Here is a 16,146-nt window from a genome sequence, read left to right on the forward strand (position 1 = left end):
CCAGGATATAGTAGGAAAAGGCCACACTGGTCTGGCCACAGGTGATCTTTTGGTGCCTCTTAAGGCAGCCAAGGGCATGACCTGCCCAAGTGCTAATCTGGTTTAGGATGGGGAGGTGATGCACGGCGATGGCAGATACTGCAGCAACTGTCAGTGAGACGAGAGCTGCTGTGAAAGGGAAGGTCCTGGTTTTGAAGGGGGTGAGGGGTTCAGGTCCTATCTAAGATGGTAGGCAAGGGCTTGGTGTGTGCCTGGCGATGTCCATGGGGTCTTGGGCTGGGAGGGGCTAAGCGGCTCTGCGAGGACTCATTTGAAATGGGTTTTGGTCCAGGCTGCCTGTTGGGATGCACTGTGTACTCTCCTGACCTGTTTACAAGGCCTGCCCTCTTTATTTGAAAAAAATCAAATACAACCAAAACTTTGATGGTCTTGTATGTTTGCACAGAGGCTGGAAAGCTTGCAGGGACCTAAAGGCACTTCCTAACAGCACTAAGCTTAAAAAGCAGAGAATTTTCTATGCCCATATAAAGCTAAGAGTTAACGAGATTACACTAAAAAGTTCCCAGGCAGCAGAGCCAAAATATTATAATAACGCTTTCTTCTGGGGCCAGCATCACCCAGCCTTGGCAGCCACTCGTCCCAGCAGGCAGCACCTCCTCCTCCAGACACTGCAGTGGGAGAGGGCCATGCTGTGGCCAGGGCAAAGCTGCTGCTTTCCCGAAGCATCTCCCAAAATCTGCCACGCTGCTCCAGTGCAGGGGGATGCTCCCATGCTCCCGGCAGTCCTTCTCAGGATCTGCCCTTACTGCAGCATCGGGCAGGGGATGGGGTCAGGAGCCACCCTGGAGATACTGGAGACCCTCTCTAGGAGCTTCCCAAATGTTCTCTAGCCCCACAAATGTCCCAGGCATGAGGGACCCTGGCTGTGCTTACCTTGAGCCATGTGGACCAAGTCGCTGTAAAGGGCTGGGGGAACCAGGGGCGATGGGAGCTCCTGCAGGTACCACTTCAGGGCCTCCACCAGCGTCTGAGCATCGTAAAGGTCCATGTCCACAGCCGAGGCATCTGTAGGGAGAGATCCAGCAGGAGCCCTTAGCCCATGGCACTGCCACCCAAGCATGGAGCTTGTCCATCCCCACAGGCCTTCCTCCAAACATGGGTGCTGATTTTTTCACCCATGCCCCCCATCTTCCAGGTGTGGCAGCCCATGATTTCACCACCAGTCCTCTCCAGCAAATATTCCTGTCCCAGATTCCACTGACCCTAAGTTCCATGTGCCCATGGAGAGCACGTGGCAGCATATCCACTTTGTTTGCACCATACAGCCAGTGCGTGGGGCAGGGGCTCTTGCCATCCCACTGGGGTCCAACTGCAGGATAGCACTCATGGGATGGGCTGAGCAGGTGCCCCAGGCACCCTCCAGCCATCAGGGCCTGCCACAGCCCTCCTCATATTCCAACCCAGCCCTGGAGGAACTGCTTGGAAAAATGCATCCATGGAATGTGGTTATGGTCTCCAGGCAATGCACATTGCTAAAGGCACACATCACCCCCAGTGAGCCCGAAATGCTGTGAACATGTCCCAACCAGCATCACTTTTCCCAGCCCCAAGAAAGGAACCTGCCTTGGGAGAGGCAGTGAAGGATGCTCCAGGGACCAGGGCAAAGCACCTGGGGGAGTCTGAGCCCACCCAGCCTGGGCTCAGGACAGGGGAGCGCTCCGAGCAGAAATATCCCACAGTCCAGCAGAAGCCAAATGGTGGGATGTGTCCATCTGAGCCCTGCGACCATTCTGGCATGGAGACATTGCTTCATCAGGGTCCAGGGGGAAGAGCCCTTTCAGCATCCTTTGGTATTGCCTCATGAGTTTGTCTTGGAGGTCTCTCAGCCAGGCTGGGCCAGGATGTGGCTGCTCGGAGGGTGATGGTCCCTTTTGCAAAGATCTGGCGGTTTCAAAATCTGGCTTTTATTTGAAATGGAGCCAAACGCAATGTTTTGAAATTCTCCTTATAGGACAAATCTTGCAGGGGAGGGGGAATAATAAAAAAGCCCAAGATATTTGGGATCATTTGAAATCGTTTGTTTGTAGAAAACTAATTTCTCACTTCTAAATGAGAATATTGAAGAAAGAACAAATTTTGCACCTTCTTAAAGATGACGTGTCAGGCCCCAAATGGCCTAGTGTGTTGTGATTGAGAAGAAGATGTCAGGCTTGCCCTGCTGTGAGCTCCCTGCCCCTCCCTTCTCTGGGTCTTTACCCCCAAATGCAGCTTTACTGAAACCAGTGCCATTCTGGGAGATGCTCCATCTCCCAGACCAGTATTTTCCAGCAGAAATGCCTCAAATCTCCAATCATTTCATCTGACCACGTTTGGCTATACTCCATTCTGGAGTGATAAACCCAAAAGAGCAGAGAAAAGCTAATTCCTAGGGCAAGGCTTTGGAGACACCCAGCCAGCAGGGCTGGGATGGGGAGCAGCTCCCCGATTCCTGGCAAAGGCTCGTTTGGGGCACCTTGACCTTGATCTCCTCTCCTTGGGGCACCCCACCATGAACCACGCAGCTTGCGAGCCTCTGACTGCTCGAGAACAAGAAACTGTGGCGGGTCCCTTACGGCCAGTGCCTGCCATTTGGCTCAGAGACCAGAGAGAAAACAGATTGACCAATGCCCAAAGTGAAGCCTTTAACCCAGCCATTGGAGACGCTACCTCATTTTCAGAAGCAAGCACCCAGCCGGCCAGGAACCATGCGCCAGGGCAGCGTGGGGACAGCTGGGAGAGATGCCACCATGCCAGAGTGGGCAGCTGTCCAGCAAGGCCAAATGTGACCTGGGGCAAAGGTGGGTGCTGCCTTTCTGGCACCCTCTGATGTCACAGCATCACCCCATGGACCACTCTGCCCTCAGCATCCTCAAGGTGGGCAGGGCTGTGCCAGCTCATGCCTTCTGTACCCCGGTCCTGCTCTGGTCCATGCTAATGCTCCCATCTCCTAGCCATACTTCTGGACCTTCTCAGCTAGGCAAAAGTGTTATTTCTAATGGGCTTTGTGGGAGGATGACAGCCAGTTCCCCATTTTTGCTAGCACTTGCTCTGGAGAAGTGAGCTGGCAGGTTGGTTCCAGCCAGGCAGGGGAAGGAGAGCGAGGCCAGGGATCCCACAAGATGCTCTAACCCCCATTTTGGGCTGAACCCCCTCAGTGCATGGCTAATACCCAGGGATGCTGCCGGGAAGTCTCAGTGTCTTGTTGCTTGGGCAAGCAGCTGCATTGCAGAGAGCTTCTCCCATCAGCAGAATGCACCGGGCAAACTCCAAACACCTTCTCAGCCTGGGCAAACATGGCTGCTTTCCCCTGCCCCCGCGGAGGTTTCTGTAGGGACCTGTCACTCGCCTTAAGGATGCTGTCGCAGATTGGGGAGAGCAGCCACAAGCTGTTTCTGCACAAGGAAGGGGCCGCTGCTGGCTGCTGGCCCCAGGCGATCAGCCGGGGGCTCCACCATGGCCTAATTAGCTCATTTGCATCATTAGGCACGGGCTTGGGGGGCTGTTCAAAGGGAGGGCTCAGCCGGTTTCAAAGACAGACTCAAAAACGTCTTCATACCCAGAGAGAGGTGTGATGGGGAGACCAGGGGGATTCACACCCTGCTATCACAGACTGGTTGCTGATGGCACCATTTTCCTTGTCACGTTGACTAGAAATAGCCGTTAGCCTGCTGCCTCCATCCTTCTAGAGATGCAGTGGCATCCTTCTGCCCCAGCTCCCCTCCTTCGCCTGGAGCTGCTGTGGTGAGCTGGGCTCCTGTTAGGCTGAGAGCACAGCCGGGGCTGCTCTGAGCTGCTCCCCCGCACTGTCTGCACCCCTGCAGCTCAGGGAGGCTCGGCTGGCAGCTGAGAAAGGGTTAACCCTGGAGCCTTCCCAGCCAATTACCACTGGCCTGACCCCATGCATGGATGCTGCTCTCTTCTTATCAGAGGGAGATGATAACCAGCTATAAGAAGTTAATGATGCTGCAGGATGACTCAATGCTCTCCTGCTGCTCTCCAGATGTTCCTGTGCCTTCCCCCCAGGGGAATGATGGAGGGATTCCATCCACTTGTCACAAATAGAAGGAAAGCACCCCAAAACCCCAACCTCAAACCCATACCAACCCCTTCCAGTACACAACCTGCTTGCTGACCTGCTGGCAGAGCAAGCAAGCAGCTTGGGACTAGTGGAGGGCATCTGGGGACCTCTGGAGAGTATCCCTTGTCCACGGAAGATGAAAAGCAGGAATACATTTGGGGCTGGGGAAGGGGTGTGTACAATGACCACCAGCCCCGAGGGAAAAGCAATGGATGCTCCCAGCCTCCTCCTACCGGGATGCCAGACCCCACATCCCAGCAGAGGCTGAGGGATGCTGGGCCTTTGGGCTGAGTCAGGCTGGACAGGAAACACCAGGACCTCTCCCAAAAGCTGCAGCCAGCTGGGGAGGGGTGAGTAAGCCTGGAGTTTCGGTAAATGCGGAGGATGTTCAGCCAAGAGGTGGTGCGGAGGAGGTGGAGGGGTTTGTTTTGAAGGAGAGGCTTGAGTGGGCCCTGGTAACCAGCTGTTCCCTGCATATTGCCACAGGTGATGGCTGTGCCCACATCCCCAGCCAACACGTGGGTGACAGGGTGCAGCCTCTGCCTAGCACCCATGTCCCCTCTCGCAGCAGGGTGCGGCAGGGTGTCCTACAGGCTAAGCTGGACATCGGCTGCCAAGCGCTGCTGCAGTGTGATGCTTTTGGGTGCATGGTCCCCATGGTAGAGGGGCACCCAAACCACCCATATTAGGGGCTGACTTAAATACTAACTTGGGAGTTTCCCTACTCCTTACGGACTTTTTTGGTTTATTTGCCAGCTGGTGCTGAAGGGATGTCCTTGTCATCCAGTCCTAAGGGTTCTACCTTCCCATCCACATGGATGCTGCCTGCACCAGGACTTGTACATCCCTCAGACCTGCCCAGGTGTTTGAAGCTCCTGGGCATCCCATAGTGGGGGTGTACTGGGGAATTGTGCACTCAATCAGGGAATATTTCCCCAGCTTTGATTCAGCATCATTGTAACATCTCTCAGCCAGCTTGCTTGTACCTTGTGCTGGGGACCTGGCAGCCGCGAACAACCTCCCAGCTGGGTTTCACCTTGGCATACCTCCTGCTCACACTCAGACAGGGCAAGTGTGCTGGGACCCCCTTTCAAAGACCCTCAACCCCAGTGAGGCTGTCTTCCCCCACCTCAGCTTGCTGAGGGCAGTTCCCTTCCTCAGTTTCCCCAGCAGCTGTGCCAGGGGATGGCAAAAGCTTACCCCCAATTCGCCCTGATGGGTCTGGCAGGGACATCTGTGCTGCTGCCATTTATTTACCCTTCTTCGTTGCCACCAAATATAAGAGATGAGCTCATGCCTCTTGCCAGGCTCTGACAACGCAGGGTATATTTCCACTGCAGGTATAAATAAAAAGCAGTGCGACAGGCACCAGGGCACCTTGGGTTTGGGAGCTGCGTTAATAGCTTGGCCAGGTAAAACTAGAGCCCCTGGGGTCCTTCAACCCCCTCTGGCATCCCAGAGATGAGAATGGGGATGCACTCCCTCCCTGGGCATCCCTGATGATGCGGGGAAGTGGTGTAAGGCCCCCCCAGGTGCTCTTCACTCCAGCCCAGCCCTTTCTGCCCAGCAGCAGCTCCCTGCAGCCCCGGTGAAGCTCCAGGGCCCACCACCGTTTACTAATCCCCACTGAGGCCTGACCTAATTCCCGGGCACGTGAGCGTGTCTCCAGGCAGACTGCTCTGCACCAGAGCCCGAGATCAAAGCACGCAGGATGGCAGCACATGCACGGCACGCCTGGAGACACCGTCTCCAATCCGCCTCGCGCTGCTGCTGGATTCGCCCCAGCACCTCAGGGTGCAGGCAGCTCCTGCCTGGCTCTGCCAGCAACAGAGGTTTTTCCCAGTGCTGCCCGTGTATCTGGGGAAGAGTCTTGCTATTTGCATCTGCAGGAGGTTTCAGTGCTTCGCCACTATTCTGAATGGGTTCAGCCCCATCTGAGCCCTACAGGGCACCCAGGGGGCCATGACGTGGGTCTCTCTGTCCTGTCCCCCACCAGGGGGGAGGGATGAGGATGCAGACCCAGCAGTGGCAAAGTGCTGCCTGGTCACTACATGCAGGACTTTCCAGCCATCCCCATGCAAGGGCTCCAGCACCCACCAGCCCATCCACAGCTCTGTTGTCACTGGCCAGAGAAGGTCCCAAGTTTCTAGGTTCAGGGGCAGCTGGGAGGAGAAGGCTGCTTAGCACATCTCATGGGGAGAGGGGTGTGGGCAGGACCCAGAGCGAGCATGGGGTGAGAAGTTATCACCCCTGGCTCCCAGAGGGGCCTGTACACCTCGTGTCCACAGGTGCTGGGGACTTTGCAGGTGATTTGACCCATCCCTTGTGTTCTAAACAGCCTCTGAGCTACACACAGAGGACAGCAGGAGTGCTGGGGGCTGGAAACCCTCGGGGTCAGCGTGTGGCCCCTGGCATGACAGGCACAGAGATGCCTTCAGGCCATGGAGCAGCCCTTCAGCCAGGCACTGCAGGGAGCACTGGGGACAGCTGGGGTGAGTGCTGCATCCTACTGCTGCTGTTTAAAGTTCTACTTTCTTCTTCTTTTTCTCCCCATAACTCTTTCCCTGTGGCTACAACAGGGCTTCTGGCTGGCTGCTTGCCTGCAGCCCTTTGTTGAATCCCCCTGGCCCCCAGTGGGGCTGCAGCTTTTCAATAAATCCCTTTTTGGTGCCACTGCATGACTCTTGACTCCTGCGTTCAGTGATGTTGCATGGCCCCTCTCACCTCTTGGGGCATGAGAGTCTGAATTGAGCACTGAGTGTCCTAAAACAATTAATTCTCCTCTGGAGCCAGCATAAGTCAGCTGTGAGCCCAACCACCCTTTGGTCCATGCTTCACCTGCTGGCCTGGATGGCATCTCAGCTGGGTGGCAGTGGAGGCACCCAGTTCACTGACCTGTTATCAATGAGCTGTCTTTGCTTTTCTTTTTTTTTCTTTTTTTTTTTTTTTCTCTCTATAAGTATTTTTTCTTGCTTCATCCTACATGGAAATACCACAGGCTCTAGCCAGTGGTCAGATGCCACCGTGCTGCAGAACATCACCAGTGCTTGGGTAGTGACAGGCTCGGCCGAGGCTGTAGAGCCATGCAGAGACATGCTGTGTCCAAGTCAGCTGTGCCCAATGCTGCTGCAGCCCCATGAGGATAGGAAACCATCATCCCAAAGCTTGGGCAATGTTTGGCTTGAGGGCTACCCCCTCAGGCTAAGTGCCCCATGGATAAGGGCTCTAAAAGGACCAGGGATGGCGAAAGTGTTCAATCAGCACACCTCTGCTGCCCAGCCCCATGGTTCCCTGGGCCAGCCAGGACTGCTCTGACCTGCATGGCTCCTTGTCCTGGAGAAATTTCCTCCTCCACTCCACCAAAAGTTCAGGTGCTCTTCCAGTGTAGAAAACACCCTGTTTTCTCTGACACATTAAGTTTTGGGGGTTAGAAAATCAACACCTGAATTTTCCAGCTCCTGCTCCTTTTTCCTTGCGCTCTGTCAGTTTTCCTGCCACCACTGCCAAACACCAGCGTGATCTGGGTATTTGCAGAGAAGCTGAAACCCCCATTGGGAACACAGTTTTCCCCCTCAGCCAAGATGCAGTTCGGTTCCAGCCACTGCCAGCCCTGGCTCTGATTTCTCCCTGTTCCCCAAGATAAAGCGTGACTTTTTCAGGCAGGCTGCTGGCAGAGATGGGGTGCTGGAGGCATCAGGAGCGCTGGAGGAAGAGAAATGTGACCCTCCTCTCTGCTGTCTCGTGCATGGGGTGTGCAAACTCCCATTTTTTTTTTGGCAGGGATGTTTTACTCCACCAAATGCAGTGAAAGGGCCTGTTATGGGGGCAAAAGCAGAGATGGTCTCCTGCCCTCCCCAGCCCAGTTCGGACTCCAGCAGGATCCTGGGGAAGCACCACTGGGTCTCTGGTCCGCAGGAGGCTGTCGGGAGAGCAGGCTGCCAAGCTTGGGCTCTGCCAGGATGCTTGGCCTTGGCAAGAACATCATCCCCATCCTGTTTGCAGAGCATCCCTTGGGCAGGGCTGAGCATCAGCCCCTCCAGCTGAGAGCTAGCAAATCTGTGACATGTTCTACCCCCTCCAGTGAACTCTGGGGAGCTCTGACTTTGCCCAGCTCAGTGTTGCCCAGCACTGGCAGCCCCCTGAGTTGCCAAATAAAAGAGCTTGCATCCTAGAGGAGATGGGGGGCTTGGGAGCATTAAGTCACTCAGGGCCGTTGGGGATTTTTCAGGGCTTTCAAATTATTTGAAAATCATGATGGCATTTCCCTGCCCAGTGCTGGGTCCTACAGTGGGAGATGAAAACCTGGATGGACCCAGCAGCTGCTCAGAGCTCCAGCTCAGGCTCCAGCAAAGCCAGTGGGGTTTGCCCCTGGGCTGGGGGGTCTCCTGAGGGTGGGCAGGATTTTGGTAGTGACTGCTGCAGTGCTGCTGGGGAGTCCTGTGCCTGCCGGGGATGCTGCACTGGCTGCGTGGGGAGGATGGAGGACCGGTAACTCCTGCGTGCTCGGAAAGCAAATTATCCTTCTCATGCTGCTGTTGCTGCCCCTGCCCAGCCTGGGGGCGTCGATGCCCAGGGCAGCCGGGGCCACGGGGATTGGTCTCTGGCTGCAGCAGGGGCTTCCGCAAGGGCGGAGAGCGGGGTGGTGGGGTACACCGTGCCCCACATCACCCCCGGGGGAGCACAGCCCTCCTCGGGCAGCGGGGACGGAGCAGCCCCGGGACCCCGAGCATCTCCTCTCCCGCAGCCCTTCCTTCTCCGCAGCCCCGTCCCCCGCCCGGCGGGGACTCGGCTCCCGGTGCGCGGGGAAAGCGATGAGGTCATGTTGCTTAATATAGCGGTTTCATCACAGCCCTTCTCCCCAGCAACACGGCCCGGCTGCCGCCGGCTCCCGGCGCTGGCAGAGCCGCCGCCCCCCGCCCCCCCGCCCCGGCCCCCGCCGTGCCCCGGCCGGCAGCTCCGGGGATGCTGGGCCCAAGGGCAGGCGGGGAGCGGGTGGGAGGACACCCGGTGCCGGAACCGGACTGTGCGGGGCTGGACCGTGCCTGGTGCCACAGTGCCGCCCTCTGGGCACCGCGGCCAGGAGGATGGAGATGCTCGAAGCAGCCCCCTCCCCCGCCCCCGGCCCCGCCGCCCCATATTTGAGCGGCACACTGGATCCATCATGTCCCCGATGCTCCCGTGCCATCCCAGTCGTGAATTTAGGAGCGGGGCTGGGGAGATGGTTTTCCCCTTCCCCCCGCCCCTGCTCGTGCACCCCTAGTCCTGCAACACGCTTCCCATTCTCGTGAAAAATGAGCTTTTTCTTCCCCCTTTCTTTTTCCGTATTGCACCCACAAGAGGCTTTCTTCTTGCCCCGCTTCTCGAATAGAAACCGTAAAAGTTTACAAAACAAAATATTTTTCTCCCTAAAAAATGGAGGGCTTCTAATGAAGACCCCCAGCCCCGTGCCTGCATCCCTCTCCGCAGCATCACACTGGGGTATTGGGTGAGTGGAGGGGGGCTTGCATGCAGGGAGGGCATTACAGAGCTGTAATTAGGGCCATAATGAGGTCGGAGCCAGTAAACTGTCTCTGCTGTGTCTGAGTAACATCACATGCCTGGATAGCACCATTTCCACAGCCCCCTTCCCGACCAGGGGCACAGGGAGGGACAGGGCTCTGAGACTTACCTGCCAAAAGAGCCTGCTTCAGCTCAGCATCCCCCAGTGCCCCAGGGGTGGATCTATAGAGCACCTCGCTGTCGAGACCTGGGGAGCAGCCAAGAGAGAGGGGTCAGTCCTAAGCCCCAAATCCTCCCTCCAATCTGATGGAAGCAGGCAGGGACTGAGACCACCAGGATCCCAAACCCTGCCCACACTGAGTGGGTACTGACTGGGGTGCATGGGGAGAGGTTTGACTGTAGCAATGCTCTCAGGGCAAAGTGGTTGTTCATGCATGTGTGTACCCATGTACACCCTTGCAGAGGCTGCCATGACTGCCCGTACCTTGTTTTTCCAGCGCCTCGATGAGCTTGGCCACAGTCGGCAGCACCTGCTCAGGGAGGGTGGGGTGCTCGTCGAGCTCTGCCTGCCCAGGGAGACCTGTGGTGGAAAGAAGGGGAGAAGAGGCTTGGAAATTCCTGCTTCCAGGAATTCCAGCCTCTTTCCTTTGCTGCCCCAGGTTAGGATCAAGCTGTTGCTCTGGCACAGCCACAACCAACACTTCAGCTCATTCATGGCAAATTTTGGAGAACTTCTTCCTTATTTCATCCTCTTTTTGCAGTAAGAGTCATCGTTGCAGGCTCAGCCACTTGCTGAGATGCAAATACCTGCTCAGGCATGCGACCTGCCCGCTCCCCCCCCCCCCCCCCCCCCCTTCCCCCGAGCATCCTGCCCTAAACGCGGAGCTCCTTCAGGCCAAAAACCCTTCCCCACTTCTCCTCCCGTGGAACTGAGACTGACTCCTCTCATCACCCACAGCCCTTAGCAGCACCAGGCAGGAGCTGGGGGGTCCAGATCCCTACCCAGCACAGACATGCTTCCCTGCAGCTATCACCCACTTGGATTCTCTGGTGTCTACAACAGGGATGAGCACAAGCCCAGGGAGAACTCAGCCACACCCTTGGCTGGCGCACACCTCCGCCAGCCCTTGAGGAGCCTTTCAGCCAAATACTGGCCAGGCTTCCCACAGCGCAAATCCCCAGGGGCTGCTAGCTCCTGGCTTTTATACCAAGGACACTTCACCCCAGACCCTGCCAGAGAGGTGCAAACCCCCTGGCATACGTGAGAGCAGCTTTCCTTCCCAAGGGCACACTGTATCCATCCATCCATCCCTCTTGCTGTCTGTCCATCCATCCATCCATCCTTTCTTATCACTCCAGCTGATGAACCCTTCCTGTGTGGGTTATACCTGATGGAGACCCTGGCAGTGCCAGTGTTGGGATGTCCCCCGACACTCTCTCATCAGTGGCCTTGAACATCCCGCCCCGCCTCCCCCCCCCCGCCCCCCTCCCTCCCCGGGAAGGCAGTGGGCAAAGGGCAGGCAAGAGAAGGCAGGGGCAGAGTCTGGCAGAGGCTGTTGCTGGCTGCAGCACATCAGAGCTGTATGCAATTGCCAAAGTATGGACGGCATCTGGAAAGGCTGATGTGTCAAGAGCTCGTTGCCTGTTTTATGTGGCAAGTGGCTCTGTTTTGCTGGAAATATATTTAAAAAAAAAAAAAAAAAAAAAAAAGAGGCAAATTAAAGCCTGAGCATGACTTTCCCCCCCAGCAAGGTGCACTCCAGCCTGGCCACCTTCCCTGTAAGGTTCATTTTGTCTTTGGTTTTTGCTGCCTGGCAGAAGGCAGGGAGCTCCTGTGTGAAGCCAAGAAACTAGTAACAATTTTAAGGAATGAAAAAGAAAAAAAAGAGAGACTTTGGGCAGGGCCATGCTGCCTTCCACCTTTTGCAAACACACAACCTGGCTGCAATGGGTGGATCCAGGCTCTGATCTTTGCCATGGAGATGCCCTGGTGCTCCCTGGAGAATAGGAAGGGATGCAAACCTCCTGCTTGTAGGTGGCTGATCTGGTCCCCAGGCATGGCTGTGACCCTTGAGCCCAGCAAGGGAGTACTTTCCACTGCCTGATGGGGATGTGCATATGCCTTGGGTGGGAACGGGGAAGATTTCAGGGTTTAAAGCAAAGCAGGTGGTTGTGAGCCCACGGAAAATGTCCCCACCACAGGGGTGGATTTTTAATGAGGGAAAACAGTTTTGGCCTCCAAGCCAATGGCTTAGGGAAAAGGTGGTGACTGCAAAAAATAACCATCTGTTTCTCCTTGCTGGAAACAGCAGGAATGGCCCCAAGCTCAGGTTGGAGCTTTAGCCCATCCTCTCCCCTCAGGGTGCCAGGCTGGACCCCAGCATCCTGATGCACTGCTTGGCTCTAACCTCAGGTGAAGCAGAGGTGATGCTTTGCAGCAGTGATGCCATCCAGGACAACCAGGCAGGGACAAAACAGCCGCTGAGCTCTTGGGGAGTCCCCTGGGGACTCAGATCCACTGCAGAACCATTTTTATGATATTATTTAACTAAAAAAAGACCATTCCTCCCTGCAGAGCCAGCCCTGGCTCTGGGGCACAGCTGGGAAAAGCAGTGTCTCTCTCCCATCCAGGGGTCCCCCCAAGGCTTCACCCTGCTTGGGGTCCCCAGCCAGCACTCGGGCTCAGTGTGCACTGAGGACATGCAGGGTGGTAAGCTGCTGATGCAGAAAAATAAGCGTTCAGGCCAGCCAAAACAAATGTCCCTCAAAACCTCCATCTGGGAGTGGAAACAGTATGGGTAGAATTTAAAAAAAAAAAAAAAAGTCCCTTCTCTTGCAAGAGCACGTTGGAGGTTTTTACTCTAAGGGAAATCCCGCCAGCCGGGAGGTTTGGGTTTAAACTGACATAAAACGGTACATGCTGCTCTGTTGCTGCAGAAACACATGGTCATAGGCCACGAGTGTCCCCTGCCGAGGTGCCCGCACACCTTGGAAAGTCACCCCAGGGAGGGACACCGCATGGCGCAGCATCGGGGAGGCAGCAGCCAAAGTCCTCCTGGGCAGTGGGGCTGGACACAAGGCCACGGCCAGAGCATGTCCTGCAGATGGCAGCACCCTCCCCAATCTACCTCCAAAACCTGGTTTTAGTGGGTTCTTCCCTATGAAAAAAAATCTCCATTTTACATTTTTTAAATTTTAAGCAATTATCTGCTTGCCCAAGTGCACGCAGGGCTAAGGATCCCATTCTGAGACCTTCCATGCAGGCCAGGCTCTCCAGCCAGGCTGTGCAAAGGGTAGAAGCAAGAAAGTGGCTTCACGTTTCTCCCCAGTGAAGGGGGCTGGAGAGCCCTTAGGTCTGCTCCTGTCTGACCCGAGTTGTCCACACTGCAGCACCAAGTTTGCTAGGGCTCTGCCTGCGAAACAGCCAAGGGCAGAGTGCTTCTCACATACCAGTGAGCTTGACTGGGAAGGGGGCTCAAACCCCTTGTCTGGCAGGGTAAGCACCCCTAAAAAGTGGCCTCCTCCCTCCTGCAAAGGCAGCACATAGCTGCTCACTGATCCTTACCAGTGCTGCCAGGACTGCGGCTGCCTTGGTGCACTCAGAGCATCTGTCAGGGAGGAGCACCTGTGTTTCAGTGAGGGGAGGCAGAAGTGGGTCCCAGTATCCTTCTCATGTTGTTGGGGGGGCTGAGCAGCAGGATCTGCATGGCAACCCCACGTACGGTGGTGGATGGTGTTGAGGGAAGGAGTTGCCCCATGTCAGCTGGTTCCCAGCCTCTTAAATCATGGTGGCAAGGGGGGCTTGAACAATATTTTGGAGGGAGATGGTCTTCTCATGAGCAGGTGCCCCTCTAAACCTGGGACCAAGGTATGTACGATGCCTAGCCCAGGAGGGAAACAGCCTCTCTTGGTTATCACATCTGATCCTTGGTCCCAAACTGGGCGAGGAGGTTGCCCAAGGTGCCGGGCCAGCAGCCAGGCAGGTTTTGGGCAGCCATGGCTAAAGGTGGTGCCGCTCTCCCAGCCCCAGGCCCACATGGACAGCCATTTCTCCTCCATCACATCCCAGAGAAGAGAGCACCATGGCTTTGGCCAGGGTGACCAGGTCATTGCCGGCTGGAAGCAGGGTTCCTTTGTGCTTTTTTTGCTTTTTTTTTTAGCTTGGGTGCATTATGCAACTGCTGTGAAAGCCCTCCCAACCCCAACGCACTTGGCCACGGTAAGTGGCGAGAGCAGAGCCGGCTGCACGAGCTCAGCAGATCCAGTCAGAGAAATGGCTGGAGGCCCCCGTGCCAGGAAGGGACCTGCCGAATATCCCTCCCAGCACTGTGCTGCAGTCCCTGGGGATGGAGGAACCCCCCCCGGGACCAACCCCACCGTCTGCCAAGATTGTCCCCCATCCCAGCTTGCAGAAAGTGACAGTGAGGCTGGGAGCTGGCTGGGGGCCAGCACTCACCCGGGCACTGAGAGCAGCCAGAATTGGGTGCCGCAGTGGTGGGAAGAAGAGCAGTTGGAAAAAAAGGTCCCTGGGGACCACCATGGGGCTTTCTGCTCCTCCCTGGGGGGCCAAAGGGCTCCTACATCTTCTTCTGTACTCTCACAGACACGGACCCCCTTGGACACCCCATGCTGGCACAGCAGCCAGCCTGAGATGTTGATGAGGAGCAATCCCTGCAGCATGTTTGCCTGGGGGGGAGCTGCCTTGATGAACCAGGGCAGATAATTCCTGGGGCAGCTCATCCTTCTGGGGCTGGATCCCCATCCTGAGGGTGGATCCCCCCACCGAGCCACCCCAAACACAAGCATCCACCATGCCACCCTCGTCATCTTGCAGTGGACACCCACCCGTGGGCTCCCACCTTCCTGCTCCCTCAGCACTCACCCCAGTGTGCAGGGGTCCCAGCGGGTGGTGGGGGCAAGGGCCGTGGCCTGGCCTTGGCGGTGGTGGTGACGATGCGTGTGGGACCCAGGTACTCCACGTAGGTGCCGGGGAAGTTTCCGCGCTCCTTGGTGCGCTCGTTGAGGCCGTGGAGCCAACCCTGGGGACTGCGCTCGTCCCCATCCTTATAGTCGGGGCTGCTGAGCAGCCCGGCCCTGCTGACGGTCAGCACGTCCCCAGGGCACAGTGCCAGGTCCTCCTCTCGGTCCTTCTGGTACTCGTAGAGAGCCCGGTACTGCAGCCCGTCCGAGGAGGCCATGGTGACAGCGTGGTGTGGGTCACACTGCCTGAATCTAGCTGGGCATCAGGGGCCCAGTGTGCCTGCACAGGGCAGGTACAGCTGGGCTGGGGCAATGCGACAGGGATTGGGAGCACTTCCTTCCCTGCGCATGCAGAATAAAAATGTCAGTGTTGGAAAATCTCTGTGTTGGAGAGCGGCTCCTGAACCAAAATTGCTGTTGAGCCACGCTGGCGCCCAGAGCTTGGCGGGGTTGGTTCAGGTGTGGGCAGGGAGCCTTTTCATCACTGGGGAAAATGGAGGGGAGCAAATGAAGCTAATTTGGGTGCTGGGTACAAACGTACAGTCCTCTTCCCTGCCCGGTCTCATCCCAGGTGCTGGGGACTTCCCTCCCTCTGCCGGAGAGAAAGGCACCGCGTTAGTGACCAAACGGCTGTCTTGCCCCCAACCCCACTGCCCTGTCCCCCCATCCCAGCCTCCCAGCATTGGGGAGAGCCCAGCAGCTCACTCAGCTCTCAGCTCCCGCTTCCCGGGGAGCTCCTGACAGCAGGGCTTGGCCACTGCACGCAAAGAAAGTACCGGCAAGAGTCGGAAAGTAGGGCAAGAGATCACGCCACGGGCTTTTAAAATAGACATATGTGCTGAGAAACCTCCTGCCGCACGCAGCTCCCCTCCGGCATCTCCAGCCTGGCAACACTGCACAGAGCTGGCGTATGAAGACGTAAGATTTTTGGGTGGTTTTGGGTCTGGTTTTTTCTTTCCTTTTTTTTTTTTTTTTTAATATTTCTCCAAGAGAGACATCTTCCCCGGGGAGAAGGGCTGTGCTGCTACCGACCCGCTGCCCCCACAGCTTCCCGCAGGACCCCGCGGAAGAGGGATGGATGGATGGATGGAGGGATGGAGGGATGGATGGATGGATGGATGGATGGATGGAGGGGTGGGTGACGAGCAGCAGTCGCGGGGCCGTCCGTCTTGTCCATCTATCCACCCGCCTCCCAAAACCCTCCCGTTACCCCTCCAGCCTTACCGGGCGCGGTGGGTCCCCCAGCAGGAACGGAGAACGGGAGCGGAGCGGAGCCGGCCCGGCCGCCCCGGCCCCGCCGAGCCGCGCTCCGGCGGTGATGTCAGCGTCCCTCCTCCCCCTCCCCGGTAGCCGGGCGCCCCCCCCCCCCCCCCCCCCGCCGCGCTGCGGCGGGGGGGGGCGCCCGGCTACCGGGGAGGGGGGAGAATTGTAGGAGTAGGTGGATGATTTCATCCCCAGATGCAGCATTTCCTCTCCCAAATTGCCTCCTGGAGAGCCACAGATTTGGGGGGGGGGGGGTGGGGGGTGTCCATCCACCATCCGTAGGGATG

General features: G+C 57.0%; 1 protein-coding gene across 1 annotated transcript in view; it reads right to left on the reverse strand.

Annotated features, from left to right (window-relative positions):
• PIK3R3 (phosphoinositide-3-kinase regulatory subunit 3) overlaps positions 1–14,814 on the reverse strand; it is a 74,510-nt gene extending 59,696 nt beyond the window's left edge. The window contains exons 1-4 of the mRNA XM_086462002.1: positions 14,499–14,814; positions 10,101–10,196; positions 9,786–9,863; positions 934–1,065 (exon numbers count right to left, since the gene is read on the reverse strand). Of these exons, the coding sequence (XP_086318128.1) occupies positions 934–1,065; positions 9,786–9,863; positions 10,101–10,196; positions 14,499–14,814 (622 nt within the window). The remainder of the gene's footprint in view (positions 1–933; positions 1,066–9,785; positions 9,864–10,100; positions 10,197–14,498) is intronic.
• Between the last annotated feature and the right edge of the window lie 1,332 nt (positions 14,815–16,146).

This window comes from Leptosomus discolor, chromosome 3 (genome assembly GCF_034619465.1).
Source record: "Leptosomus discolor isolate bLepDis1 chromosome 3, bLepDis1.hap2, whole genome shotgun sequence".
NCBI lineage: Eukaryota > Metazoa > Chordata > Aves > Leptosomiformes > Leptosomidae > Leptosomus > Leptosomus discolor.